A 27,919-nucleotide genomic window follows, 5' to 3' on the forward strand; every position below is an offset into this window, starting at 1 on the left:
ACTGCCTCACACCTGGGTGGGAACTGCTCAGTTGGCTGCTTATTACCCCATTTCTTCCCCCAACACTCTGGCTCTCAAAGCAGCTAAGTCTACTGGAAATTTGGTTTGATTGTGCCTTGTGTTAACTGTGGCTTTGTTTAAATATTGGCGTTATGAACAACAATGAAATAATGACATAAACCATTAATGATCATATAAAAGTAGTACCTAAATAAAATAAACAGCAAGTTACATTGTTAGGGTTCCTGTTCTGCTCGGCTACAGCTCTTGGAGTTGGATCTGGAAGACTCTGCGTGGGGTTGAATCCTGCTCCAGGAGATCACAAAACAGGGACGTGGCTTCTGTGGCACCTATGGGACGCCCATGGAAACCCATAGGAAACGCATGGGACACCGGTGGGACACTCATGGGACACTTGTGGGACACCCATAGAAACCCATGGGACACTCAGAGCTGGGCACAGGAACAGCATGAAGCCCTTCGACTTCCCAGCACCCACAGAGAAGACACGAAATTAGGCGGTCAATACTTATTAGACTCGTGTTATTAAAAATAATAATAATAAAATAATAATAAAAAACAAACGTACATATGTATGTTACACTGTGGTCCGTAGCATCTGCTGGCTTTTCTTTGTACATGTTTGACACGGCTTTCATGGGTGCCCCAGGTGGTACATATATTGCACATCTCAGCAGACCAGAAAGCCCAGCAAAGCCCCCCAAACCCACATAGGGCTCCCCAAAATGATCCTGCCAGTCTCTTGGGTTTGCTCCACCTGGTGATACGCTTCACTTCTAAAGCAAATGGGAAGAGGTGACAAAAAGGCGTGCAGACATGTGGGAGTTACATACACCTCTCAGAGCACCCCCAGCAGTGCTGCTGGGCCCCCAGATGTGGGTCCCTGCCTGCAGCTGGTGCCCAGCTCAGGTTCATGTGATGGCAGCTGTGTGGTGGCGCTGGGCTGCACGGTGCAGGGCCCCAGCAGGATGCATGTGAGGCACTGCTGGGATCACTCGTCCTGGGGGCTGAACAGAGAGCAGGATAAATCCCAAACAGCAGCTGCTTTCCAAAGTCCTCCCAGAGCTTTAGAGGTGACTTCAGATGAAGAGGAGACAGGTGCCAAAGGAAAACCTGGAGCTTCCTGTCCCGCAGTATGTGTGGAGTGGATTTTGGGGAGCACGGGATCTTCGTGTGTGTGCTTGGAGGTTGCATGCTCCTTCTGCAGTCCTGTCCAAGGCAGCATTCATGTTCTGCTGCTCTTCCACAGCTGTGGCTGAGGAGGAGAGGGCCAGGCAGATCCCAGTGCAATGCTGAGCCCATCCCAAGAGGAGTCCCTTCATGCACAGCTGAGGATGCCTCTGCCCAGTTCCAGCATGACAACAGCGGTGTGGCCAGCCAGGGTTGCTGGGTGCAAGCAGCAGCAGGAGTAAGAAGGCTGGGTGTCTGTGTAATTCAAGGGACATCTTGTGGCAGAGGCTGGTGGCCTGTGACAACCAGAACAGCAGCACTGGGGACGGGAGAGTCCCTTCAACTCGTCCAGAGCAGGGAAGGAAGCTCTGAGTTGGAAGCATAGCACAGGAACAACTCATCCAAAACCACACAGGCCCAACTTACACTTTGCCCCTCTTCTACTCCAGTTCTTCCCGTGCTCTGCAAGAGCAAAGTGGCATCCGCAGGGCCAGAAGGACAGCACTGCTGGCCCCAAGTGCCTCTGAAAAGCAATCATTGCTATCTTCAACAGCTTCTCCAAGTGCGTAGATGCTCACTCCCCTTACTCCCCTGACCTGATGCCCCAGGGCTGTGCCATCTCCTCTGCTGCAGACACCCCTGGGATGGGTTGGCTGCTCACCATGTGATGGGCACAGAAGGCCAAAGCATCTTCCTGACACACCAGGAAACAGCAGCACAGGCTGCAGCTCCTTGCTGAGCCTCGCAGCTTTCCTAAACAGGCAAGGTTTATACGGAAAGGAACATCTACTGTCAGATCAGCTATTATTTCCACTCATGTTTATTATGCTGAAACCACTATAACCTCAACATGGAAGGAAACTGATGTCTGTTTGAACTGGAGACTAATACAGTATGAGGAAGAAATAAAAGACTGGAGGTTGGTCAGCAAAAGCTCTTCTCTCTTCCTGCCACCTCTGCCTCCGCACCTCTGGCATGGCCAAAGTCACAGCAGCACGCAGAGCTGGCACAAGAGGAGAATATGGGTATCTGCAGGTCTTTCCTGTTGGGTCACCTGGGCCGTGCACCTGGACAGGCAGTTCCCTGCTCCCTGCTGAGCACAGCTCTGTGGGGTGGTGGCCAACAACCCTGGCTGTCCCCAAGATTTCCATGGGCCCTGCCCCTGGGCAGCAGCACCAGTCCATGTAAAGATGAGGTCCTGCAGGATCGGGTCTGGAGAAAGGTCACTTGGTTCTCCCAGCGGAGCTTCTGGGGCTGGTCCTGCAGCGCTGGATGGTCTCCACCCAGCCAGTCCGTGTGTGCACCGGGATGGAGGAAACTGACCTCCTGTCTCTGCTGCACAAGAAAAGGGGGCATGAGAGCTGAGAGCAGCGCATGTGCAGCACGTGAGGGGGAAGCAGGCCCTCAGCACACAGCAGAGAGAGCTGCGAGCTCAGACAGCAGCACTGGGCAGAAGGTTTTGCACAAGGGGAAAGAGAGACTAGGACAGAAGGATGAGGAACAGCATGCCCGGAGCAAGAAACCAGCCCCTCAAGCTCCTTTAGGCAACAGGCACCCCCAGGACCCCCTCTGCTTTGCTCCTCATTAAAGGTTTGTCATTACCGCCTTATTTTTAATACACACTGAGAGAAGGAGACCCACACACATACACATCCACGCGTGCACACACACACACAAAGGGGAACCATTGCCAAAATATACACTATAGACAGAAGAGTCCGTTCACACGATATATATGTACAGAGTCTCTGGGCACGGGCTGGGTGTGCGGCTGGGCCGGGACCTGTGCGGGGCACGAGGCCCTCAGGGCTTCACACACTTCCCTTTCTTCTCCCGCCGCTGCAGTTTCCGAAGGCGGCGAGTCCAGGCATCCCTCCATTGGATGACCAGGCTGTTCTTGTCGGCCATCAGTCCCGGCCGGTCGGTGGAGTTCTCGCTGATCCCCATCACCAGGTACTTCTTGCTGATCTGGATTTTGGGGCATTTGCAGGACAGGTCCTTGAGGTGGATCCACAAGAAGTTGTCTCCACGCTTGACCCGCTCGTCGCGGCACTTGTAGACGGAGAGGATGTTGATGGTGAACTTGGCCCAGTTGGCCACCGTCTCCATTTCCAAAATGTTCACTTGGACCACTGAGGGAAAAGAGGGAGAGGAGGGTGACGGGGATGCTCTGCCAGCTCCTGATGGAACCGCCGTCCCTGGGGATGCAGGGCAGCCTTACCATAATCTTTCTTGCAGTATTTCTTCATGTTAATCTTGTAGTTGCCTTTGGCTGGCTTGCAGTAGGAGTCACAGTCTGCAGAGGAGGAACAGAGGGTTTAGCATGTGGCACAGCACTGTGCATGGGGCCCTGCCCCACTATGGGGGAAGGTGTCATGGTGGGGGCATGTCAGAGTGGGCTTCCCTGTCCCTGCGTCCTCCAGAAGGCTCCAAGCCAGGCCTGGGATGCTGCTAACAGTGGGGTCCCTGAGCCCTGCTATGCCCCCCTATTATCTCAGCAGCTCTTGCAGATTGAGACTGGTCCCACTGCAGCCCCTGAAGTCCCCTTGGGCCTCTCAGGCTGGCCACATCCCCTCCTGTGATGACAGTGACAATGCCATGAAGGATTATTCAGGACACGGCTGGCGGAAGGAGCCTGGGGACCCTCCTCTGGGAGACAGGAGAGGGTGGAAGAACCCCAAAAGAGCATCTGACTCTAGAGCAAGAGACAGAGTCTGGAGTGTGACTCCTACTTCTGTGGGGCCCCAAAGGATATTAGGAACATGGGAAGCTGGCAGGTGAGGTCACTCCCTGCTGCTCAAGCATCTCCTGCTGGCACTGACCAAGCATGGCCAGGGAGGTCACCACGCTGAGCTTCCTGCACACACCCACACCGGCAGCATCCCACTTAGTAGCATCCTTCCCTATAGCATCCCTCCTTCCCTCCAGCATCCATCCTTCCCTGCAGCATCCCTCCCTCCTCACAATATCCCTCCCTGCCATTCCTCCCCATGCTGCGGCAGAAGCTCATGTCCTCAAGGAAGCTTTTCTCTGTGCATTTCTAAAGGCTTCAGATTTGCATCTCAAGCAGAGGGAGGGCAGGCCAGGAATGCCTCTCCTTCTCCCCAAAGGCTTTGATCCCAACAATTGCCTGAAGCAGCCCAGTTCTCCTCCTTTCTTTGCCCCTGCCACCTTCTTTTGAACATCTCAATTTGTCTCTTTCCAAATGGCATGTTCTTCTAAGCCCATCTTTCTTCCTTTCTCTCCCTCTCCCAGGTTCTCTGTCCAGTTGGCAGAGCCCTCACCAGTCCCAGGACAGAGGGCAGCCACTGAGCTGCCTTTGTCTGCGGGTTGCCACAGCAATCGCTGGCGATGGAGGGGGATGGTGGGGAAATAACAGCACTCTGTGCCAAGAGAGAGGAAGGAGAAAGAGGAAAGAAAGAAGCCCAGAAGCACAAACTCATCCTGAGCTCTGCTGCTCCCCTTTCTGCCCAGCTCCCTTTCAGTGAGGACTTTGTGCCGCCTGTTCCAAATTTGTCATCAACAGAAGTGGCTCAGCATGAACCTAATTCCTGGCAGAGTGGGGTGAGCTCTGCTTTTCGGCCCAGCCCCACTGCGCTGCCCCTGGGCTGGGCTGCCATAACCACCCCATTCCTATCCTTGCCACCATGAGGCTCCTCAGTCCCCAGCGCCACCAAACCACACAGGGACACCACGCAGGGACAGGAGGGACCTTGGAGAGGCAGAAGGGACAGAGGAGCACTGCCAGAGACCAACCCCCCCGTGGGGCTGAGCCTTTCTGGACCAGAGTGGTTTTTAAGTACCACAAGCTGTAGAGTCATCTGCGGGGGCAGAAAACACGTTTTGTGGATTGGAGTGATTTTTCTCAGAGAAACCAGAACGCTTTCAGTGGAAAAGAGGGGAGGCATCATAAAAGGAAGGAGGAGCAGCGGGAGTGATTAATTGCACTCTTCTTGCAGCTTGACAGGGTGCCCGGCATCCATGTCCCCTCCTGGGAGCTGTGCACAGGGACGGAGCCGTTGGTGGCAGTGGGGACAGAGCCCAGGGGCACGGCACGCTGCGGCTGGCAGTGCGCAGCATCTTCAGAGAGGGCCACGCTTTAGGCTCCTATGAAGCGAAAACCCCGCTGGGGCCGCTTTCAGCTCCTTGCAAATCTGGCCAGATCCAAGCTGCAGTTTCACAAGGACACACAGGACCATATGGGCTCGCGGTCCCCTCCGCTGCTGGAGACGGGGGTTGGGAGCAAAGCCACGGCAGTAGCAGCCAGCGCCGCACAATGCAGGGCCAGGCGGAGAAAGCTGCACGGGGAGCCTCCCGCGTTCAGCCCTGCCACAGCCGGGCCGTGGGGAGGCGATGCGCTGTGGGGCGCTGAGCTGTGGGGCAGCCCTGGTCAACCTGCCAGCCCAGGCCCTCTGCCGGCTCTGTGCTTGGGAACAAAGAAAAGGAAGAAAAGAGGAAAGAAAAACAATAACCGCCCTGGGCTCCCGCTCACGATTAACATCATAAAACTGCGATTCTGAAAAGCCAGAGATGGTATTTGGAATTAACAGTTTGGGATTCGTTTGGGGACTTTTAACCTCAGCTTTGCGCTGAGGAACGTTCCTCAAAAATAAAAACAATTCCCGCTCCATTTATGTAAGAAACTCAGGGAAAAAAAAAAAAATAAATGAAGAAGATTCGTGTCTGGCTATGGGCCTCAGTGTGCTGCAGAACTGAGCGTGGGGTGCCAGGCAGAGTCCCAGCCCCACATCCCCACTGGGGCTACGGGATGCCCAGTGCTGGGGGATGGGAGGAGCACAGGGGGGTGGTGAGTTTGCACATCTGGTTGACTTCTCTGTGCCTCGAAAAAAAAAAGAAGGAATATTTTGTTTTAAGAGAGATGTAACTTAATTAGGTGTTACGGCTGCAAATCTTTTACTGCTGACTTTGAATTCCTTTAAAGCCCTCTTTTGCACTCTGCTAGTTTTGTTAATTCCACTAACAGGGAACAAGTTTTGTTTTTTTTTTTTAAACTATTATTATTTTTTTGCAAAGTGGAAAATATTTGGGACTAATAATAATAAAAATTAAAAGAAATGGAGGCAGGACGCTTTGCTGTAAAGCTGGCCGGCGTTTGGGCAGGGATCAAAGCCGGACCCCAGCGGCTGCGAAGGGCTGGGGAGCAAAACGTGGGAATGGGATGGCGATGTCAGCGCACAGCCCGGATGCAGACGGGGCTGTGATGTGGTGGTGGGGAAGCACCTGAGCAGCCGCAGCCCTGAACAATGTCCTCCTGTTCCTCCAGGCACACCTGCTGTGGGGCGGCGGGGAGGGGGGCTCTGGGGCTCCAGGGAGGTAGAAGAGGTGCAGGCAGCGGGAGGGGGGTAGGGGCAAGTGCACAGCCCTGGGAGGCCCCTGGCCGTGCCCAGTAATCCTAAGAGGGTCCTGCGGGACCCCGGTCCCTGGCGCAGGCTGTGGGCAGAGGTGGGCTGTGTTGCACTGAATGTACTGGAACTAGAAGCCAGAAACCTTCCAACAAGAAAGGCACAGGTACAGAGACAGGCTGCTGAACACAGACCTGCTCTGTCAAAGCAAAGTGAATGCCGGGGTCTGCACTGAGTGCCATTTATTTTCATGCACCTGAAAATATCAGACAGGATACTAAGAATGCTCCTATTTATAAAACACTGGAGGGAGTCACTCTGATTAACTCTGCCCCACGCATCCCTCTCTGTTTACAACAAAATCACTCAAATCCACTCCATTTTCCTCTCACCAAAACCCCTTCTCTGGCATTCTCATCTCCTGCTTGGATGCCTCATGGCCAGAAAGCAAAGCAAGCTGGAGAGCAGCCTTCACCTCCACTCCCATCACCCTACATGCCCAAACCAGAGCAAGGAAAGACAAGCACTTGCTCCCAGCCCCTGGCCTGCTGCAGAACCCAAAGCGCCTTAATGCACTCCTTGTTCCCCATGAGAACCACTGCCAGCCCTGGTGCTCCCGGTGTCAGCAGCTCTGCATGTTTGTTGGTCCCTTTGCAGAAACACAAAAGATTTCCACTCTTGTTAATTCTTTCACTAAAGGCAGCCTTGTGGCTGGCGATGTGGGTTTGGAGAGGTTTGGCACTCCTGATAGGTGTGCTGTGGGGCAGAGAGTGGAGGCAGTGTCTCTCAGCAGGGCTGGGGCTGGATGCGCAGAGCACTTACCTGCAGGTGCCTCCGTGCTGGTGATGAGAGAGGTCGGATTGATGGCAGGGATCTCTGGAAGAGAAAGGGGGAAATGTCTTAAGGAAAGAGGTCGCCAGCTCTGGGCAGCCCCCATTCCCAGCCCACCATGCACAGCCCTTCCTTTCCAGACAGAGGGGTCTCCCAGCCCTGGCTGCTTTACCAAGAACTTCGGGGTCTGACTGAAGCTGGGGGTGGCACACAGACAAGAGCCCTCTGCAGACTGGGTGCAGAGAGGATTTAGTGCGTCACCCCTAGGAAGCTCGCTAAGAAAGACTGGGTGAGCCTGCCCTGAATAACACAGGCCCTTAAATACTCCTGGAGACACTTCATCTGGTGCAGGACTCACTGATGCAGGGGGCCACGGGCGAGCGGCTCTGCTGGAAGCCCTTGGCGCAGCGGTTGCAGGTGAGGCCGGTCACGCCGTCCTTACATGGGCACTGCCCTGTTGTTTGGTTGCAGGTCTTGCCAGCAGCTCCGACCGGGTGGCAGTCACAGGCTGGACAGGAAAGGGAGAAAGTCTTTGGTTATGTGGGAGGAAATGCATGGCACAAACCCACGGCTTGTCTGTGGCACTTATGGCCAGCCACCCGCTGCCAGTTCCAGGGGACAGTGGGGAGAGCCCATGGGGAAGGTCTCCTGAGCCTCCTCTCCATAGAAGTGAGCCAACATGGAGTTGGCACACCAACTGAGCCTTGTTTTGATCTGGGATGGCCTGAAGTGTGTCTTCTAGTAGTGATAGGTCAAGGGGGAATGGTCTTCAACTAAAAGAGGAGAGTTAGGTCAGACGCTGGGGAGGAAAGTGAGGCCGTAGCACTGCTGCCCAGAGCTGTAGGTGCCCATCCCTAGAGGTGCAGAAGAGCTGGTGAGGGCAGCCAGCCCATGGCAGGGATAGGGCTGGGGGCTGTGTGGGCCCTTCTAACCCAACCATCTGGGATTCTATGATTCTCAATGATGCCCTGGCTCATAAACCCTAACATCCACCCAATCTCCTGCAAGCCCTTACTGGAGAATGCTGTTCTAATGGCCTTCCATCACAGTCTCCCCAGGAGACAAGCCAAACCTGACCTGAGTGAAAATTTGATTTCCAACCCTGGGATGGATCTGAAGCATATCATCCTCACACTGGATATACCCATACTGGATGATGGAGCTAATGATCTGGATGATGGAAGCAGGGATGTGGGAGGAAGAAGACAATGCTTTGTCAGGAGAGGACCCTCCCTCTGCTGGCCCAAGGCTGGGCCTGGCTACAAGCTGGAGGAGGTTATCTTGGCCTCCATCGGTGTAAGAGTTGAACGTGATTCCAAAGCAAAACAAAAACATCTCCCCCCACCCATCCCCACAGCCCCCCGATGTTATCACTTCCCTAATTTTCACCAGATGGGACTGCTTGCAGCACCACGGCACGGCTCCCCAGGCTTCTCCTGCACGGCGAGAAACAAGAGCAAGCAGCCTCTAATGGGGACCAGATGCTGCACTCCTTATCAGATCCTGGCTGGGGCTGGAAACGGACGTGTTTCTGACAAGGATATTTTGGGGGCTCAGCTGTGATAACAAATGGCAGAGAGCGAGGGAGCCTTGGCATGACGCGGGGAGCAAGGGGCCTTTCTCCAGCCATAGCTTTGGTTGGGGCCATGAGCACCACCTGCAGCCATTTCTTTGGAGCTGGGGGTAAAGGCCACAGTGTCCCTTCTGTGCGGGGCCGGTGGGCACAGGTACCCTTGAGCAGCTGGCAGGTATGGCTGCTCCTCGAGAGCGGCCAAGGCTTTGTCTCAGCCACCAGGAAGGTTTGAATTGCTGCGTGAGGCTGCACACAGAGCCCCAGCAGGGCTGTGGTGCCAGGTGGGCTCGGCCGCGGGCAACGCACGCAGGCTGTGAGCACAGCGAGGGACAGTTTGTGCCCTGGGAAATTTATGGCAGGAGGCACACGTCCAGCCAAGATTTATGCAAGCGTTCAGCTTCACACATTGTGCATGATCTCCCTGGTCTCAGCGGTGTATTCCCGGTGTAAAGTTTAAGTAGGTCCATAAATCTCAGCTTGGTCTGGATCCAGTTCTTCCAGCCGGATCCTCCTTGCACTGTGAAGAAAGCTTCCAAAGACTCAACACCTTACCTGGAGCAGCAGGTGAGCTGGCTTTGCTCATGCCATGTCCTGCAGAGACAGCTCTGTCCCAGCAGGTTGCTGTGTCTCGCTGTGCCCCTCTCTCCCAGGGCTGACCCCTGTGTGTCCCCACCTCTGTGCCCATTGCCTGCAATGCCTGAGCTCACCCTGGGTGCTGGGAAGGAGTCCCCACATCAGGGCATAACCCATTGAGCTGTGCTTGCCAGGAAGAATGTCTTGCACCTAGTATCGAGAGTAGCTGTGCTTTTTGAGGCTTAGCTGCTGCTGCTTCCTCGTTTTCCATTGGAGAAAGCTCACGTTTTACGGTTTTGTTTGAATTACAGGGACTAATGCGCAGCCATTCTTTATTTGACTTTCCAATTACCACCGTTGGATTAATCCTGCACACTGTCCTGTGTGTTGCACTCTCCTCCACGCCTCAGTGCCCTGTGGTGATGCTGGTTGCTGGCTGCTGGTGGCCATTGCTGGGCTCACCTCTACTCCATCAGGTGCTGTGGGAGATGCAGGCTGGTGCAATCCACGGGGAGCATCTTTGTACCCATCTCTGAATCCCAGCAGAGATGAGCCACGCTTGGATTGTTATTTGATAGAACAGTTTGGGTTTCTTTAAATAACTCACACTGTGATAATGCTGGCCTCTGGGCTAGCATTTCAAGTCTTGAATACGAGCTGAGCTTTCTTTCAATATTTTCCTTTGTTAGGCTCCTCTGCTGCCCTGGACCAGCTCTGGAGGAAGATCTTTGCTCAATGCCTGCAGCTCTCCTTGCTCTGCAGTATGCTCTCCAGACCTGCTCTCATGGGCCTCGCCTTTTATTCTCCTTTTTCCTAGCAGAAATGTAGCTATTCAAAGCAGCAGGTGCATGGCACAGCTTTGGAAAAAACAAGCCCAAACCATCCGATTGCATCTCCATCACCTGGGGCAGGCACACTCTGGAGGGCACGGATGCACACCGATCTGCTCCTGCAATATACACGAGGAAAGGGGAAATGCTCTCTGCTCTGCGAGGGAGGGACGGTCAAAGGAACAGAAGCGTGAAGGATTTTATTATTGACTCGGATGCCTGGGACAGAGCCAGGAGCTGGCTCTGCAGATCCAGGCACTGCTCTGCTGCAAGATCCTCTTCAACATATGCCCCGTAGCAGGGGACAGGCTTTGTGCACATGTTCATCTGGCTGGGCTGAGCCTTTGCAGCATTTCAAAACCGCTCGCAAGCGCTGCCAGCCTTCAGGAAGTGGCACTGTGGCCCTGCGTGGCACAGGGACCTGCAGGAGAGCTCTTCTTGCAGGGCGAGCCTGCTGCAGCACCCTGCTCCTATGCTGCACTGGGGTCAGCGGCTTCACTCACAGGGCTGAGTGCTGCCCAGAGCAGTGTTGATATCTGAGCCTCTGCCAGAGTTGGAAACACACTGAACCTCTCCTGCAGCTTAGTGCCTGCGTCCAGAAACTGGATGGGCCCTCAGCACCCTCATGCATACCTGCATGTGTCCCCATGGCCGGAGGATGCCCCCGCAGCCCCAGGCACCATGGGATGAGTGGGACATTGCCCCAGAGCTCCTGGCACAGGGCAGCACAATGGGAAGTGCTCACACTAACCCGCACTCAGCTCATGCTCACACCTTGAGGCTGGGCTGTGCTAAGCCTTCCCATCTGCAGCATCTAGCAAAATCCTGTTTCTTGGGTTATTTATTTTTCATTCTGCTAGCGCTCTTCCCTGGATGGACCAGCACTGGGTGATGGCAGGGTGAGAGGGAATGCAAGGTGGGGGGACTGTGCATGTGTGCCAGATGTGGGGATAGCAGCCGGACTGGGGTCTTCACTGCAGCTCCATTTTAGGCAGCCCCCTGCCTGCCCTCCAGAGGAAATGACTCAGGGCTTTCCCTGAAACCGCAGGCTGATGAGGCTGCCGCCTGCCCGGCTGCTCCTGCACATGGAGGGCTCTTGCCTGGGGCTGGGGGCACCTCTGGGGATGAGAGGGGGATCAAGCACAGCCCCGGTGTGGGGAAATCTTCATGGAAAAGGTGGAAAAGGCCGCAGTGCTGCACTGCTCTAGCCTGGCTGTGTTGCAGCAGGAGCTGGGGCTGCTGCTGTCCTGCTCTGTCCCATCTCATCTCATCTCACAGCTGCTCAGTCATGCCCTCAGTCCGTGCCACGACCCCACTTCTGGCTGTCTCCAGTCTCAGGAGGCTGGAGAGGCTGTGGGGAGATGCTGCAAGCTGCAGGGAAGGGAGCAGCCTCCCTTTCCTCTGCTTCAGCCTCCTTATGTGCAAAGACATGGAATCTCCTGAACAGTGGGCAAATTAGGGGCCATCCCCAGCAGGGATCCTGGGAGCCTGCCTGGCGCTCCTCAGGATCAAAGCACTACCCGTGATGCGGTGTACAGACCCTCAGGATGTGCTCCTCATCCTGCATCCTCCTCTTCCTCTCCCACTGTCACCCCAAGGACACATGAGCACCGCCAATGGGAAACACTCATGTCCTGGGGCTCAGCTGTGGGGCTGCTGCGCCCAAAGCCCGTTTCCCTTTGCTTTGTTCTGCCAAAGCCCCAGATAAAACGAGGGTAGAGAGAAGCCAAGGTGATTCATACAGGATGGACAACAAAAGGTTTTTAGTTGTGACAACACTGGATGCATTCTGGACCCAAATGAGCCCATCCTACCCATGAAACTTACACACCGTGGAGACTTGCAAGCCAAATACTTCAGTTCTACGGCCACAAAGTTGCTGCACAACACCGGCATCAGCAGCTGCTGTAGATCCCACATAAACACACAGAAACCTGGCCAAGTGCTCGTCTGCTGTGAGGGCACCAATGGGCTGGGGGGTGGGCAGCATTCCACCGCCACCCCAACACACCTCCAGCACACATGGAAGCAGCTTTCCCTGCTGTCTGTGCAGTACCACTGCCAGAGGGGAAGCCGCACTCCCTTCCTGGAGATACTTGCAATCTCAGCTGGAAAAATGGGATCAGGGGTGAGTTCCTGGCCTTGGAGAAACCATGGCAAAGCTCCCATCCCCACCAGTGGGGTCAGCACAGCAGCGGCAGTCCAGGGGGATGGTCAAGGTGGCTTTTTGTTGTCTAACCACTGGTGGGACCATTGTTTGGAGGCGCTGCAAAGGATGGAGGCTGCATGGAGAGGGCTGGTCGGGAGAGATAAGGCAGGGCAGCCCCGGGAGAGGAAAGCCTCAGCTTGGCACAGGCCAGGACCAGTGGGGCCAGGCTGTGCTCCCTGCTTGGAGCCAGAACAGTTCCCAGACGCCTCAGGGCAATGCACCCTGCCCATGGGCAGCACTGCTCAGCACCCCACAGGCGGAGCTGCCCATCAGCAGCACCCATGGCAGCACAGCAGGGAGAAGGGAAACCCTGCCAGCATTGTCCCAGCCCTTTCAGTGTGAGGAAGCACCACAATCCTTTTGTGATGCAGTGTGAAGACTTCCAAGTGTATCTACTGCCAAGACTATGTTGGTGTCAGAGCCTAATCCCCAGCAAGCTGCCACAGGCATTCTGCAGCACCTGCACAGCTCCACACCTCCCCAAATCCCAACACTAACGGCTGTGCCTGCAGTTGTGCCAGGGCCAAGGGCCATTCCTCGTGGGGCAGAGGGGTCTCCCCCAGCCACCTGCTCCCACAGGTCTCCCTCCCCATCCTTTGGGTCTGGGTGCCCACAGACACACTGGGCTCAAGGCCATTGCCCACCATTCCCTCGGGGCAGCAGATCGCTCCCGGCTCACCTTTGCAGGCCTTGCGGTCCGTGATGGACTTGCTGAGGTCCCGGTAGAAGCCCTCCTTGCAGTAGTGGCAGTGCCTCCCAGCCGTGTTGTGTCGGCAGTTGAGGCAAACGCCGCCGCTCTTCCTGCCTGACAGCTTGTACAGCTCCATGTTGAAGCGGCAGCGCCGAGCGTGCAGGTTGCAGTTGCAGGCTGGAAAGGAATAGAGTGTCAGCAGAGGCAGCTCAACATCACCGTGAGCACCAATTGCTGGGGTCAGACACAGCACTCCCTGTGCTCCACGGTCCCCAGAACGGTGGTCATGCCCTCTCCATCCACACAAACGTGCAGGCACGGCTTTTACTGCATGGAGTCCTAAAAGCTGAGGCTGGGGGTCTGCTGGGATTCTGCTGCACCAGCACTGCCTGAGCAGGGAAACAGGAGGGGTAAACTCACGCCAGGTGCACAGCATGGACCCCACAGAAGGGCTCCGGATGCAGGGTCAGGAAGGAGGAGAACGTGGCTGGAAGTGGTGGTGCAGCCAGCCCCGGTGTGTCATCCAGATGTGTAGCATCTGCCTCTTAAAGGGGCCAGGGCTGGAAGTTGGGCACGTGTGGGCATGGAGCATGGGGCTGCTCAGCCCAAGGCAGAGCACTGGGTTGCAGTTGGGCAGGGAGTCCATTAATGCTGGCCAGGCAGTGCCAGCTAGGCACCTGCAACCTGCTGCCCCACAGCCTCAGCGCCAGCAGCACAGCCCCCAAACTGCTGTTAGTTGAAGCTCTGCTCTGCACACACACACACAGAAGCCCACAGTGACACACGCATGCACAGACATGCAGAAGTATGTGTGCACTCTCACACGCGCTTACATGTGTGCGTGTGCAGTCACAAGCATGTGCACAAGCATGCATGTTCATATCTGCACACCGGTGCGCGTGCTCACACATATGCACACGTACACACAGAGCTGCATGCACGTGTCCCCACACATGTGCACACTGATGCAAACACACACACTATTCCTTTCCTTAGCCACAGGAACTGAGAAGACCCCCCCGCCCGATTCCACGTGTGTGAGATAAAAAGGAAAAGCAGTGCCAGTTCCTGTTTAACACTCTCGCAAAAAGATAATGGGAACAAGATTTCCTTTGGCAAAACACAGCGCCCGCCCCCAGCCCCCTCCCTGCGCTGGTAAATTGAGGCTGGGTGAGAGTTTTTCCAGGCGTACTGTGAAATTCATTAACATGTCAGCCCAGATTTAACTGCTGGGCCTGCTTGTCGTTTGTGTGAAGTTTCCCCCGCTCACCCCCCCGGGTCGCCCAGGAGCACATTGGGAGCCTCAGCCTGCGCAGATCAAACGGTCCTGGCATCATGTGGAGAGAGCAGCAGCACACCCTGAACCCAGCCTGCACAACCCCTGAGCCCAGCCTGCTTCCAACTCCCATGCACCCCACCTTGGCTCCCTCACATTATGAGACTGGTGTAAGAATCCCAGGGCAGGCACAACACCGACACTCCACTGGGCAGTGGGTGCATCCTGGGGTCTGTTCCTTCTGAGCTCACTTTTTACTGGTGGTGGCAGGATGAATTCTCATGCTTGGCTGGACAGTGGGACACAGTGCCTGAAGGAAGAGCAGCACATTTTTATGTGTGGTGGGGATGCAGCTGCTTGGCAGGGATGGTGTTGGAAGAGTGGGGACGGTGCTGGCATGGTGGGACGTTGGGGGTGGTGCTGGTGTGATGGGGATGTTGATCCAATTGTTACCCACTCAGGAGTTAGGAGATTCAGAAAGCAAGCATCCGATTCTGCACGGAATTAAACAAAGACCTTCCTTTGGGTTCCAACTCAGTGTGCTTGTTGACTTGGTGCACCAGGCATGGACCAGCTCCCAAATCCCAACTGAGGTAACAGTGATGCAGTGGGCACAGTGGGGATGTGGTGCAGCAGGGATGCAGCTGCTCTGCCAGGCTCTGCGCAGGGCCAGCACCAGAGCACACGATGCTGCTCTGTCCCCAGGCTGGGAACAAGCTGGCTTGAGTTGCTGAGCAGAGGCACCTGCAGGGAAATAATTCTGGGGGCGAAGGGACCCTTTTTTTTGCCTTGCTCACCCAGCAGGAGAAATCCTGGGCCCCTGCAAGCTCCTGCATCCTCTGGGAAGCAGAAGGGACACGGGGCAGTGGAGGAGGAAGGTCAGGTAAATGATTCACCACGGCCATCACAGGTCTCTCTCTGCCCCAGTTTAATTGGTGATGGAATAACTGGCCCGGCCTTTCTGTGGCATTGAAGCAGGGCCAGGGGCTGGCTCACTGCCCTGCTGCTGTGTGGCACGTCCCCACCAGCCCCAGGGCCACCCCTGCACGGCCACAGCACTGTCCCAGCACAGAGCGATGCTGGCCATCGCGGGGACCTCGGTGTGAGCATGTGGCCAGGCTTGGCCATGCTGGGATGGGGACAGGGTCACAGTGTGGCACATGAGCTCCTGGGCATGCAGTGCTAATCGGAGCGGACGGTCCCCCTCACACTGTGCTAAATGCTTGTGCTGTTCTCAGAGCCGACTTGGTTGCAAGCTCTGTCTGTCTCCTGTTAATCACTAATTAAAGGCTTGAATGCTCCCTGCTGTTTGGGGTATTAATAAGAATTTAATTGCACAGTTTGGGGCTAATTACGTGGTGGTTTGCTTCTGCCCTTGTACAGTATGCCCAATTAAACAATCATATGATCAATTAAACAATCACAAGATCTAATAATTTGCAATAATAGACTAATTAAACGTCAACACCTTGAAATGGGGCCGCCTTCTGTCCCCCTTTTGAAGGCTTTGAACCCCCCGCCTGGACTCTGGCTACCCCCATACCTCCTCCCCTCCAGCTCCCCACGGGTCAGCAGCGAGGTGACGGTGGGAGGGGTGCAGGGCTGGGGACCCCCTATGGGGACACGGGACGGGCAGCATCGTGCGTGGGGAGCACACGTGCAGCAGATGCCGGTGCCAGCAGGACGTGAGGGGGTTCGCCGCCCCCAAGAGCTCCCTGGGAGTGATTAGTTAACGGAGCTGGCTCAGCGAAACCCTAGACCGGCTGCCGCTGCCAACCCGCAGCGGATCCGAGCTACGCCCCTGCTTTGGCTGGAGGGGAGCCCAGCCGGGAGGCGAGGCGGGACGGCTGCACCTCAGCCCCGGAGAGGAGCGGGGCAGGAGAGCCCCTGTGCCCAGCGCCGACATGTGGGCCGTTCCCCGCCTCTGCGGGACGGCTGTGGGGACAGGGACCCAGGCACAGCCGGGATGGCGCTGCCGCACAGCAGCCCAGCTCGCCGCCTGGCAGCCAGGGTGGCGTGAGGCTGAGCCACCGCAGGCCACCCCGGGAGCAGGGCTCGGGACTCGCAGCTGAGCTCTAATGCCCTCTGTTGCAGGCGGACCCCCGGCCCCGGCTCTCCCATTGCCCCACAGCCGCTGGGGAGGGAGGATGCTGGCGGGGGGAGGGCGTCTGCTGCCCTGCTCACCGCCTCCCAGAGCCACCTCCTGCCTGGCACCAGCGTAAAGGAGGCCAGGTCAGCTCAACGGGCTTAAAAAGGGGATTTCTGAAGGAATTCTGCATCGGGAGCACTGAGATAAGAACAAGAAAACGCACACAAGAAGGGGACAGAGGGGACGAACGAAAGAGAGGGGGGCCTGCAAAACCCATCAGCACTCCTCCGCGCACCGGCATCCCGGATTGATGCCCTCAGTTCCTGGCTGCTCCTCTGCCCGGTGCGGGGGAAGAGCAGTTCCACCGGGAGCACGCAGAGCCCGGATCAAAGCGAGCCCCGAGCGCTATCCGTGGGCTCCGCAGGTTCTGCTCTGGGAGCAGGGTCTCCCCTTTGTGCCGCGGGCAGAAAGGCACTCCAGCCGCGGCGGCGACAATGGGAACAAGAGCTCCAGCATTACCAGCGAGTGGATCAATTACTTCCAGTGGCTGCTTTGCACTAATCCTCTCCCCCCTGCCTTGGGGACAGCCTCCCGACTGGGGCACCGGGCTCTGGGTGGCAGCTCCGCGGGAACAGCAGCAGGGACGGAGGGCAGGGCAGGGCAGGACTCCAGAACAGCACTAACGCGTCCCTCAGGGGGCTGGGGAGACTCGTGACCCTGCCCACACCTCTGAGCTGCGGGGATTTCCCCTCCTTGAGCCCATCCCGGAGGATGGGAGGGCCCGGCTGTGCCCGGGGGACACCGGCACTGCTCTGCAGGCAGCCCAGTGGGCACGGGGCCATGCACCCTGCAGCATGGAGCTGGCCTTGCCCTCGTGCCAAGCTGGCAGTGTGGCAAAGCCACTGTTTCCCCAAAACCTGACCTGTGAACAACACTCAGCTATGCAGAGTGGCAGCGTCTCTGCTCTCTACAGACACCACAGCAACTCCTCGATGCACACATCTCTGCCTTTCTGCTGAAAGACACGCATCTCTGCTGTTCTCACCTCTGCTCTCCTTAGCACCACAGAGAAGCAGAAATTATTGTGACAAGAGAAGAACAGAACCCATGGGAAGCCCTAAAAACAGCACCCATCTGCCCAGACCTCCATCCTCCTCCACACACCATGGGCCAGCTCAGCTGCTGCACAAACTCCCAGGAAAATGGGGACGGATGCACCAGCTTTGTTTTTTGACCCAGATGCACACTTGGCCGTGCCTGTACTCCACTTCCTGAGGAGCAGGACTTCCCCTCATCCCCTATCCAGAGCTGCTCACACAGCTGGGTGAGCCCACAGCCATACGGGCAGCACCAGGGAGCACAGGGCAGAAACTGCACCAGCCCCTCGACTCCATCCCCAGCTGCACACATGGGGATGCAGAACACTCAGGGGCACTCGGACCACCTTCCTCCTCCTCCTCCTCCTCCACCACGGGGCAGCACAGGGCTGGGGCGTGGGACGGAGTCGGAAACCCCACAGCCTGGGCTGAGCAAAGGGAACTTCCCGGGCGGCCTCTCCTTTTAATTGGTGCTAATTGCTGCGTCTGTTCGTGCTGGCTGGGGAGATGTCATTGTTGAAAGGCACAGAGGGGAAGGCTCGGGGAGCTAATCCAGCTTTCAGCCGCTAAGCCCTTCGGAGGCGTGTGATGGAGGAGCTCTTTCAGGTCCCTTCAGAGAAGGCACAAAGCCCGAGAGGGAAAAGGGAGAAAGAAGGGGATCGAATCAACAGGAAAAACCACTTTCACACGCAGCTTGGCTAAGGGCCTTTGTGTGCAGGGTTTGTCAGGGTGTCTTGAAGGGACCGCTCCGTGCCCCCGCCTCCTCCCCACTCTTCTTTTCTCTCCCTCGTTTATCTTTTCAGCCTCATCTGCCAAAAGGGACCCGGCTGGGGGGAGGCCCTTCGGTCTCCTCTTGGGTCACCCGTCCCGCAGGGCAGAGCGAAGGGCACAGCGCAGCACGGGGCAGAGGGGCTGCTGGGTCGAGGTTTTCCTTTTGGTCCACCTCCAAATTTTGCTCCAAAATGTGGTGTTTTGGGGGGAAACATCATGGCTAACCCACTCCCATGGGGTGCGAGGTGCTTTGCAGAATGGCTCAGGCTGTCCCTTTGGACCAGCGAACTTTTTTAGCTTTTTTAGCTTTTTTAGCCTTTTTTTTTTTTTTTTTTTCCCCAGAAGAAATCCTGCCTAACAAACATATATTGAAGCGGGCAGCTGGGATCTCAACAAGTCATCGATCACGAACACTAACAGGTCCCCTGACCTCTGGCACATCCAGCGAGCCATTCGGGGCCTGATTGATGGTGTGGTTCCCTTGTCCCCATCCTGCTGCCCCCTGGGACAGGGTGGGGGTCCAGGAAGGGCAGGAGCCGGTTCCTCCCTCTCCCAGGGCTTTGTGGGGCTCTGGCATCCCCCATGCTGCATGGACAAAAGGCAAAAGCCGCACAGAAACCCCAAAGGAACAGACATGAGAGCGGGGCAGGCGAGCAACGCGAGATCGATATTTGTGAAAACTTTCCTTCAGGTTACAACACCTTTAATCTGCATAAAGCTGTATAAGGAGAGATGAGCCAAACACACAATACACAGCGCCATGCCAGACTGACTGAATGATGACATGCTGAAATAGCAAAGCTCGGGCATTCCCTTAAACCCTGCTAAGTTTTCACTGCCCGTACCAAACCCGGTGCCCATCTCTGCGTTATCCCAAGGACAAGCACTCCCCTCATGTGCTGATGTCCCAGAACACACCCTCATGCCTTCAGGGGGGCTGAGTGCTCACGGCCAAGCTAACACATCCTGTGGGTCGCAGGCAACAGAGGCTCACGCCTGTCCCCATTGCACCCAGGGCTCAGCTCCGTGTCCCCTCTCCCCACCCACGCCCCCCGGGCAGCACAGTGGGCACTTACCCAGGCACTCGTTGGCCTCGCGGGCGCTGGCCCGCTGCCACGGCCGGTCGTAGTGGAAGGGCTTGCAGCGGTCGCACTCGGGCCCCTCGGTGTTGTGCTTGCAGTCGCACACCAGCTTCTGCTCCTTGTCCTTGACGCAGCGCGAGGCGTGCCCGTTGCACTTGCAGCGCCCGCCGACCTGCAGCTCGCCCACCGAGTAGTAATAGGGGGTGGCCCCGGCGCCCCCGTCCTCCTCGCCAGCCTCGCGGCCCCCCAACTCGCGGAAGAGGTGGGGACGGCTGAACACCACCCGGATGTCGGTGGCCGTCACCCAGTCCTGCAGCACAGGGCTGCTGTCAAAGTCCTGGGCTGAGGGCCGCCCGTCGAGCGTGCTGAAGGCGATGAGGCCACCGGTGAGCGGGTAGAGGTCGGTGAGGCCGTCGGTGCACAGGGCCTCCTGCTCGTTCTGCTTGGTGACGGTGGCCTTGCTGGGCTTGCCGTAGATCTTGCGGCACTGCGAGGAGTAGTACTGGTAGGGCACCCACGTCTTGCCATAGTCCATGGACTTGAAGATGGCGGTGGACTCCGGCCGGGGCGAGCAGAACTGGAGGCTGACGTAGACCACCTCGAACTTCTTGCCGAGGGAGAGGGTGAGGGTGACATTATGGGGGAGGTGGTGCAGGGTCTCGGAGCGCCAGCACGTCATGTTGGCGGCCGTGTTGAGGTCTGTCAGGTAGGCGGGTGGGTGGGCTCGGCGGGGGTCCGAGGCATCGCAGTGCCGAGTCGGGGGCTTCCCACAGGTGCTGGAAGCCTGCACCTCCTTCCCGAAGGCAGCGTTGACAAACTCGGGGATGCAGCGACGGGGAGCCCCACTCTCATCATAGCAGGGATCTGGGGGTGTCTGCTGAGCCACGAAGGGGTTTGCAGTCTGTGCCAGGCGCAGCATGCTGGTGGTGAGCAGCAGGCGCAGGAGCTGTGGGGCCTCCATCCTCCCTGGGATGAGAGCACAGAGTGAGGGATGGCAGGGCATGGCGCACCCATAGCGTAGCACAGCCCCTGCAGGGGGCACAAGGTGCAGGGATGAGCTCAAAACCAGGGCATTGGGCTGCAAATGTCCTCCCACACCATGCCCTGCTACGGCATCATCTCAGGATGCCCTACTGACAGCACTGGAAGGAGGAAGTCAGAAGCAGCCCCTTCCTGCACAAACGCCCTGCAGGTTTCAGGCAGGATGGGGACATTCACACCCATGGATATCATAGGGCTTTCATGCACTGAGGTGATGCCCCCGAGCTGAAACTCCCTACAGCAAGAGCATGGGGATGGGACTCAGCTCCCCAGCGCTGTCACAGCTTGCTGGGGTCAGCACCCCATTCCCCTCTGCCTCCCTGTGAGGTGGACCATCACACATCTCCCTTGTTGCTGACCCTGAGGTGGTTACAAGCCAGTGGCCAACCTTCCTGAAAACCCCACTGCCACACAGCCACAGCATTCCCACTGCCAGGAGCTCCTTCTGGCCTTGCTCCCCCAGTGGAGTAGGAAGCCCACCACCCCTGTGCCCCCAGCACAGCGCTGCAGGATGGCTGGGGCTGTGCTGCACTCCCAGGAATAAAGTGTTGATCTTCAGCCTCTGTGCTGCTCCCAGCAGCACGCTCCTGCTGCTGGGGACAGCCCTGTTTCTATTGCTCTGTGTTATTTTCCTTTTGCTGTGGAAGGGAGCTCACCCTGGCCAGGCTGCCAAACCACTAATGGGGGAAGCTCCTCCCTGCCCGGCCAGGCCCAGCTCTGCAGCCCCTGAGCCAGCAGCAGGCAGCGGGGAGGGCAACAGCAGCTGCTGCCCAGGGAGTTCCCCACTGTGGATGGGCCCTTCCCTCTGCTCCACCACCACGAATGGAAGAGGAGTGTCTGCAGCCAACTTGGTGGCTTGCACTGCCCAGCAGCACATCCTCTGCTACTTGCAGAGCCTCTTGGGGACAGCCCTGTGCGTGGCCCAGTGGCTTGGCACTCAGCAAGCAGCACCAGGAATCTCTTGTGCCACGAGCACAGCGAGTGGGTGGCACTGCTAGAGCAGGGGTGGGCATGGGGACAACCCTAGAGAGGAGAGCATTGCCCAAGGCCATGCCCAGCAGCAGGGCCTGTGGGCAGCAGGCGTGGAGCTGTCACTGCAGAGCAGGAAACACTGTGCCACTCTGCTAGCACTGCTGCATTAAAGCTGGCAGAGGCTGGAGCTACAGGAGATGTGCCTCACTCCAAACCCTATTCTTCCTGGGCAGACTGTGATGGAAACACACTGGGATGCAACTATTCTGACCCTAAGCCATCCATCTGCTTCTGTGCACGTGGCATCCCTGCTGCTTGCAGGACACCTGCAGTGAGCAGGGGAACATCACCCAGGGAGTGGCAATGCAGGAACATGAGGACTTGTACTCATCGGAGCCCTGCCTATGCCCCACCACCTGCAGCCAGCTTTGCACCATGTGCTGCACCACACAAAGCAGGAGAGCACCTGTGTGTTCCTGGGCTACAACAAATTCTTCTCCATCAGGATCTTTTCTGGTCTTTCCAAACCATTTTTTTCCTGATCTTCCCCTGCAAACTTAGCAGCTTTGTGCTGGCAGCAAGCTGCTGGGGGCTCCCCAAGAGCTGCACTGCAGCTAAGCCACGTTCCAGGCCCCCTCGTGCAGTTCAGTCTGTTTGCTTGCTCCATGCAGATTCACCCCATGCCCGCCAAGGAGATGAGGCTCATGCTGTGCACAGGGGGAGCTGCCCAGGTTGCTCTGGCCATCACCTGCCCTACTTGCTGGGTTCTGCTCCCCATATCTGCCTGGTGCATGCTAGTGAGATGCCCTGCACAGAGCCTAGAACATCCCCATCCTTCCCACGAGCTTCCAGCTCTCCCATCGCTCACGTCTCCCGTGAGCAGGGAACTCCCCTTCCTGCCCCAGGGAAGGAACGGATGGGGTGCAGCCACCAGCCTGACCCCCAGCCCTACATGTCACAAGGGGACATCTCCGAAAGGACGGATAACCAGTGGGATGACACCTCGGCAGAGGCCTTCCTGCCCTACTCTGTGCTCTGGTGCCCGAATTTTTGGGGCTGTGCTGAGGAGCAGCCGTGGAGGAGCCGGGCCCCGGCGCTTGCAGAGCGGCGTGTCGGCACTGCAGAGGCACCGTGTGAATGGAAATCATTATCATCTGCCAGACCACACACATGCACACACGCTCCGTGTGCAGCTCACCCCATTATCCCACTGAAAGGGAGCCGGGGCCGGTGGTCTCCACGGGTCTCACCTCTGCATCGGAGAGGAGGGCAGCTGCAATCTGCTCCCTTTTATGCATATTCAGCGTGACCCCTGGGCTGTCGGCAAGCTGCCAGGGAGGCCCGGCAGTGGGTATTTCTCTCCTAGCTCCACCTGCCCCCCTTCTACTTCCCTCTTTGGTGCCCTTGCTTCAAACCTAATGGAGACTCTGCCAGCTGAGTGCTGGAGAAGGCATCCAAGGAGCAATGCTGACCCTGCATCAAGATGGATTTGGCCCTCCATGGCCTCCAGGCGAGGTTCCCTCATGCCTTCCAGCCGGGTGAGGACACGATGCCAGCCACAGCAGGAGCATGGCACAGGGTTTGCCCTCCCCGAGGCCGCAGCCTCTATCCCAGCTGCTGCCGTGGCCACGCTCCTCCCCAGTGGCGGTTGCATTTTTGAGGTGGGTGATTTCCTCACTCCTCTGGTTGGGGAATGCTAACAGCCATGCGGTTTGGAAGAAAGTCCCCATGCCTTCACACTCGGAAGTGCTTTGCACTTTAAAAATTAGCTGCTATGCACGGCATCTCCACAACCCTGAGCCCCAGAGCAGCACTGCCAGGGGCACCCATGGTTCTGCACCGCCTGCAGACGTGCTGGGGTCTCACTGGGACGATGCAGACACCCCATCCTCCCCCCGGAGGCGCCGTGCTGCAAGTGTGCTGGGTTTGGATGCCGAACACAGCTCCTAGTGCTGGCTGGGTGCTCATCGGCCTCAGTGCAAAGTCTGGATGCACGAAGGCAGGTGCAGCAGGTGAGCGGCACGGGAAGAACACACTTCCCAGCGCTGACCCCCGTGCCTGCAGCAGGTCCAGGGTCACTGGGGAGCAGAGCGAGGCCGCGGCAGCTTTGCAGAGGTAATTATAGGATTAAGTGGAACAACATGGGGAGGGGAGGGAAGGCGGTTATTAGCCAGATTTGATCCCAGGACCTTTGCGGCGCTGGAGCAGCCTTCTCCAATTAAAGCAGCAGGGAAGCCGCGAGCAGCCTGAGCGATGGCCACACCACGCGCCGCAGCCCGGCCACCGCAGCAGCACTCCAGGGTGCAATGGAGGCCCGAGTCATGCACTGGCAGATGCTGTTTAGCACATAGCCAACAACGGCCACAGCTGGGTAATGAGCCCACAAAGGGCAGGGAAGCACAGGGGCTCACCCAGCCCTATCCCCTCAGCCCTGTGCTTGGGCAGAGGCTGTCTGGTCCCCGCTGAGTGTGGGCAGAGATGCAGGGTGCTGGACCCACAGGGCTCCATGCAGCATGGCACAGTGAGGGGTAGAAGCATCCAACAGGGCACGGGGGACCTGAGCAGATGAGGAGCTCCGCCCCACAGACACATGTGCTGCAGGAGGGACCCACAGGGCATCTGCCCAATTCCACGAGCTGGGAGGCTGTGAAGCCCCTCTTTATGTGCCTGCCAGTGCCAGCTGGGGGCTTCAGGCTTCCAGCAAGAGGCATGCACCAGGACCAAAATCGGGCTCTGGACACGGATAAATCATTCCATGTGTCGTTAGGACAAAAACACAACGGAGAAATACTTAAAAGGAAAGGAAAAACCCCATGCACTGGGAGCAGGCTTGGTTTTTGGGCAGGAAGGGGCGAGGCAGAGATGAGCACGCCACAGCGGGGCTGCGGGCACCAGGGACAGGCTAAGGCTGTGGGCACTGGAGCAGCCACCCACCAGGACGAGGACGAGGCTGTGGCTCCCGCGCAGCACAGTCCTGGCTGAGCTCCCTCTTCCCCCCTCCTTTCTGATTTCAGAGGGCCGTCAGTGCGTACAGACCCACAACCACTCCCCTACTGCGGAGCTGCTCACTCCTTGCAGCCCCTCAGGCTTCCAGCCTGTGCCCCACGCTGTGCACATGGCTCATGTGGGCGACGCGAGGCAGTGCGCTCCTGCAGCAGGCGCTGGGCGACAGCTATTGCAATGCTCTCTGGCAGGCTGGAGGCAGCATTACACAAGCCATACGGTACCCCAGCAGTGCCAAGAGACGCATACATATTACCCTGCACGCAGGAAAGGATGGTCCAGATTCTGACCTCAGCCCCTCTGGCATCAGACAGAAGCAGCTCCATTCAGACCAGGCCAAGCAAGACGTAAGCGACTCCATTCAAATTTACACTGGCATACCTGTGGTCAGCATCTGGCCTGGCTTGAATTAGCTTCAGTCTGACGTTACAAAAGGGAGGAACGGTGCCCAGATTTCCTAGGTTATCGAAAACAACAAAAAAAAAGGAGTCCACCCAAACCACCCCAAGGCCGCTCAGGCATGTGCACGGAGGTGTCAAAGATGTTCGGATGCATCACCCACTTTGGGAGCTTTCGGTGAGCTGCCCCCAGGGAGGACCTGCTGTGGCTGCGCAGTGCCCTGTTTAGCTCTGAGCAGAGCCTGTCCCCTCGCTGGAGTGAGGCTCCTGGCACAGTGGGGATGAGCCCACTTCCCCGTGACACTGAACTCACCGCAGAGCAGGGCGAGCACTTCCCACCAGCTGCAGATCTCCTCACCCGATAACAGCAGCCCACCGAGCCCCAGCCTTGTGGGAGCAGAGAGCACAGCCGCCTCCATGCTGCCATGTTGGTTCATCTCTGCGACCACTCGACTCGCTCTGTCACACACTGGGGACCCTCCCATCACTCCCCACGGCGCTCAGCCCCATCGCAGAGCCCTCACGGCTCCTGCCCTTTCCACTCCATCTGGGAATAAAGTGATCTGGTTTCCATAACGGCCCTTGTTGCCTTTTCACAACATGCCGGGCACAGATGTTGAAAATAGTCTGGATGAATATTTAAAATGGTATTCAGAGATGAGAACATTTGGCCAGCTTTGAAAGATCTCTCACATCGGGTACGGGATGGCTCACGACAACGGGGCCGGAAGTGCGCTGCACTCTGACATCTCGTCCTCTCTCTCCCTGGCTATGGGTACCACGTTTCATGCCCCTGGTGTCACACTGCATGTTACTGACCGCCAGCCAAGTCTGCAGCATTTGGAAGAGGCTGTCACGTACGTTTTTAACATCACGGGGCAAAGTGGAATATGGAAAATCTGTCGCATTTCCATACTGAGCCTAAGTGTCCTGCGCAGGCTCAGGCAGGGACTGGTGGGGGCACAGAATAATTGCTTCCTTATGGAGCAGGGCCCAGGTGGGAGGTGGGGGAACAGGAGGCAGAGGTGCTGCTTCCCTGGAGAGGGCAGATGGAGGCAGCCCCATTGGGAACACGTGTCCAGGGCCTGCACCGCCACTCGCCTACCCCCAGGGCCCTTGCCCAGCTCTGCACCTCCCCCATTTGCTGCCCAAGGAAGCCCCTCAGCACGCCATGCCGAAAGCCCTTGGCTGCCAGCACCCCTCCACCTGGGCTCCTCGGCAGCTTGCATTCTGCAAGGCTCCTTGGTGGAAGCTGTATCCCCACAGACAAGATCCTTCTCTCCAGGCTCACTCTCGTTCCTGCCGAAGCCAGCATGGCACTTGCCATTGATACGGACCTGATGCCTTCCTGCTGCACATCACACCTCACCGGGAGGTGAGGATCCCACAGAACAGCACATCCAGTGCTGGAACAGCAGGACCTTCACCGGGCAGTCAGAAAAGCACAGCAGCTCCCTCTGTTTTATAACGGGAATACTGCAGAAAGGGAAGGTGCCACCATCCATCACAACGCCTCGAAGCGGGTGTCTGCAGCATGGCTCAGGCCCCGTCTCTGGGAGCTGCGGTCCCTCCTCGCCTTGGGAGTGGACAGCAGTGGATTAAGTGAGGGAAGGAGGACCTGTGTCACTCCCGGCTATTGAGGGCTGCACACCACAGGATACCCTCAGCACCACTGTGGGTCCCTCACAGACAGCACTGCCAGAGGTGGGGATGCTCAGCCTAGCTCCCATCTCACCTCCTGCCTGCATGCATCTGAGCTCACACCAGGGCTGAATGCACACACGAGTGCTGCCCGGCAGGACCCGCACTGCTCCATCCTCAGCCTCCCTCACCTCCCTGCTCACAGCATGGTGAGAGCCAGGCCGCGTGAGAGGCTGCTGAGCACCACATCCTCAGCGCAGCAGCCAGTCCTTATCCCAGCAAAGGTATTTCCATCCACCCACCCACTCTCCAGCAGCACGGGAAAGCTGTGGGAGGGACGGCGTTTCGAAAAAATGAGGGTTCAGCAGCAGCTCTGGGACAGAAAGGCAAAAGGAAAACCACCGAACGCAGCCGGGCTTCCCTTCTCCCCGCCTCACCCCGCGCTCACACACGGCGCTGTGCAGGGGCAGCTCTTCCCCCAACTGCAGTGTAGGACCAAGGCATGGTGGGGGTGGGGGGAGGGGATCCGGGGGTTCTCCAGCAGCCCGAACGCGCCGCAGCTGAGAGCAGCTCGCGGGAGCCTTTCCCGAGGGGAACCCCCCCTTCACCGTGCAGGATGACGGTCCCCGACCCTGGCAGAGCCGCACCGCCGAGGTGCCAGCGCTCGCTGCCCGCAGCAACCGGGCACTGCTCCCGCATTGGGGGTCGGGTCTGCGGTCCCTCCCGGCAGCGCGGGGGCAGCGAGGCCGCGGAGCTTCGCCCAGCTCCGGGCACTCCCTTCCCCCCTCCGCAGGGCCGAGCCGGGCCGGGACAAAGCGCGGAGCGACGGAGCTCCGTGCCGGGGGTTCGGCCGTGCCCGTGGGGGCACCGCGGGGGAAAGTCCCGTTTTTCGGCGAGACCGGAGAGAAAGGATGAAACGGGAGGGGAGGGAGGGGGAAGGGCGGGTGGGGGAGAAAGGGGAGGAATAAAAGGCAGCGAGGGAGGGAGCGGTGGGAAGGGACGTGGGGTGCAGCTTCCCGTGCCGGGAAGTTGGAGGAGCAGCTTACCGCGGCCAGGCAGGTAGCGGGCTCGGTCCGCCGGAGGGTCCGGGGCCGCGGCGGCGAGAGTAGCCGGGGCCGCCACAGCAGCGCGGGCGGCAGTGCGGGGCCGCTCCCCTTCCCTTGGCTGATGGCAACAGGAAAAAAGAAAAAAAAAAAAAAAAAGGAAAAAAAAAAAAAAAGGAGAAAAAGAGAAAGAAAGAAAGAAAAAAAGAGCAATAATAATAATTTTCCAGGAAATAATAATAATA

The 27,919-nt window shown here is 57.7% G+C and overlaps 1 protein-coding gene across 2 annotated transcripts; it reads right to left on the minus strand.

Annotated features, from left to right (window-relative positions):
- Positions 1–526: 526 nt before the first annotated feature.
- LOC122164589 (netrin-3) lies at positions 527–27,713 on the minus strand. 2 transcript variants are annotated; one of them, XM_042826698.1, is made up of 7 exons: positions 27,678–27,713; positions 19,571–20,542; positions 13,250–13,438; positions 7,744–7,893; positions 7,377–7,430; positions 3,413–3,487; positions 527–3,323 (listed from the first exon to the last, which is right to left on the minus strand). In XM_042826698.1, exons 2-7 carry the CDS (start codon positions 20,535–20,537, stop codon positions 2,995–2,997), a joined length of 1,764 nt encoding a protein of 587 aa, XP_042682632.1. In that variant the 5' UTR covers positions 20,538–20,542; positions 27,678–27,713; the 3' UTR covers positions 527–2,994. The 2 variants fall into 2 exon arrangements, with proteins under 2 accessions (XP_042682632.1, XP_042682631.1); XM_042826697.1 differs by lacking the exon at positions 27,678–27,713 and having other exon boundaries at positions 19,571–20,579.
- Between the last annotated feature and the right edge of the window lie 206 nt (positions 27,714–27,919).

Source organism: Centrocercus urophasianus, unplaced genomic scaffold (assembly GCF_019232065.1).
Source record: "Centrocercus urophasianus isolate 14NV4802_14NV808 unplaced genomic scaffold, USGS_Curo_1.0 seq_265, whole genome shotgun sequence".
In the NCBI taxonomy this organism is placed as follows: domain Eukaryota; kingdom Metazoa; phylum Chordata; class Aves; order Galliformes; family Phasianidae; genus Centrocercus; species Centrocercus urophasianus.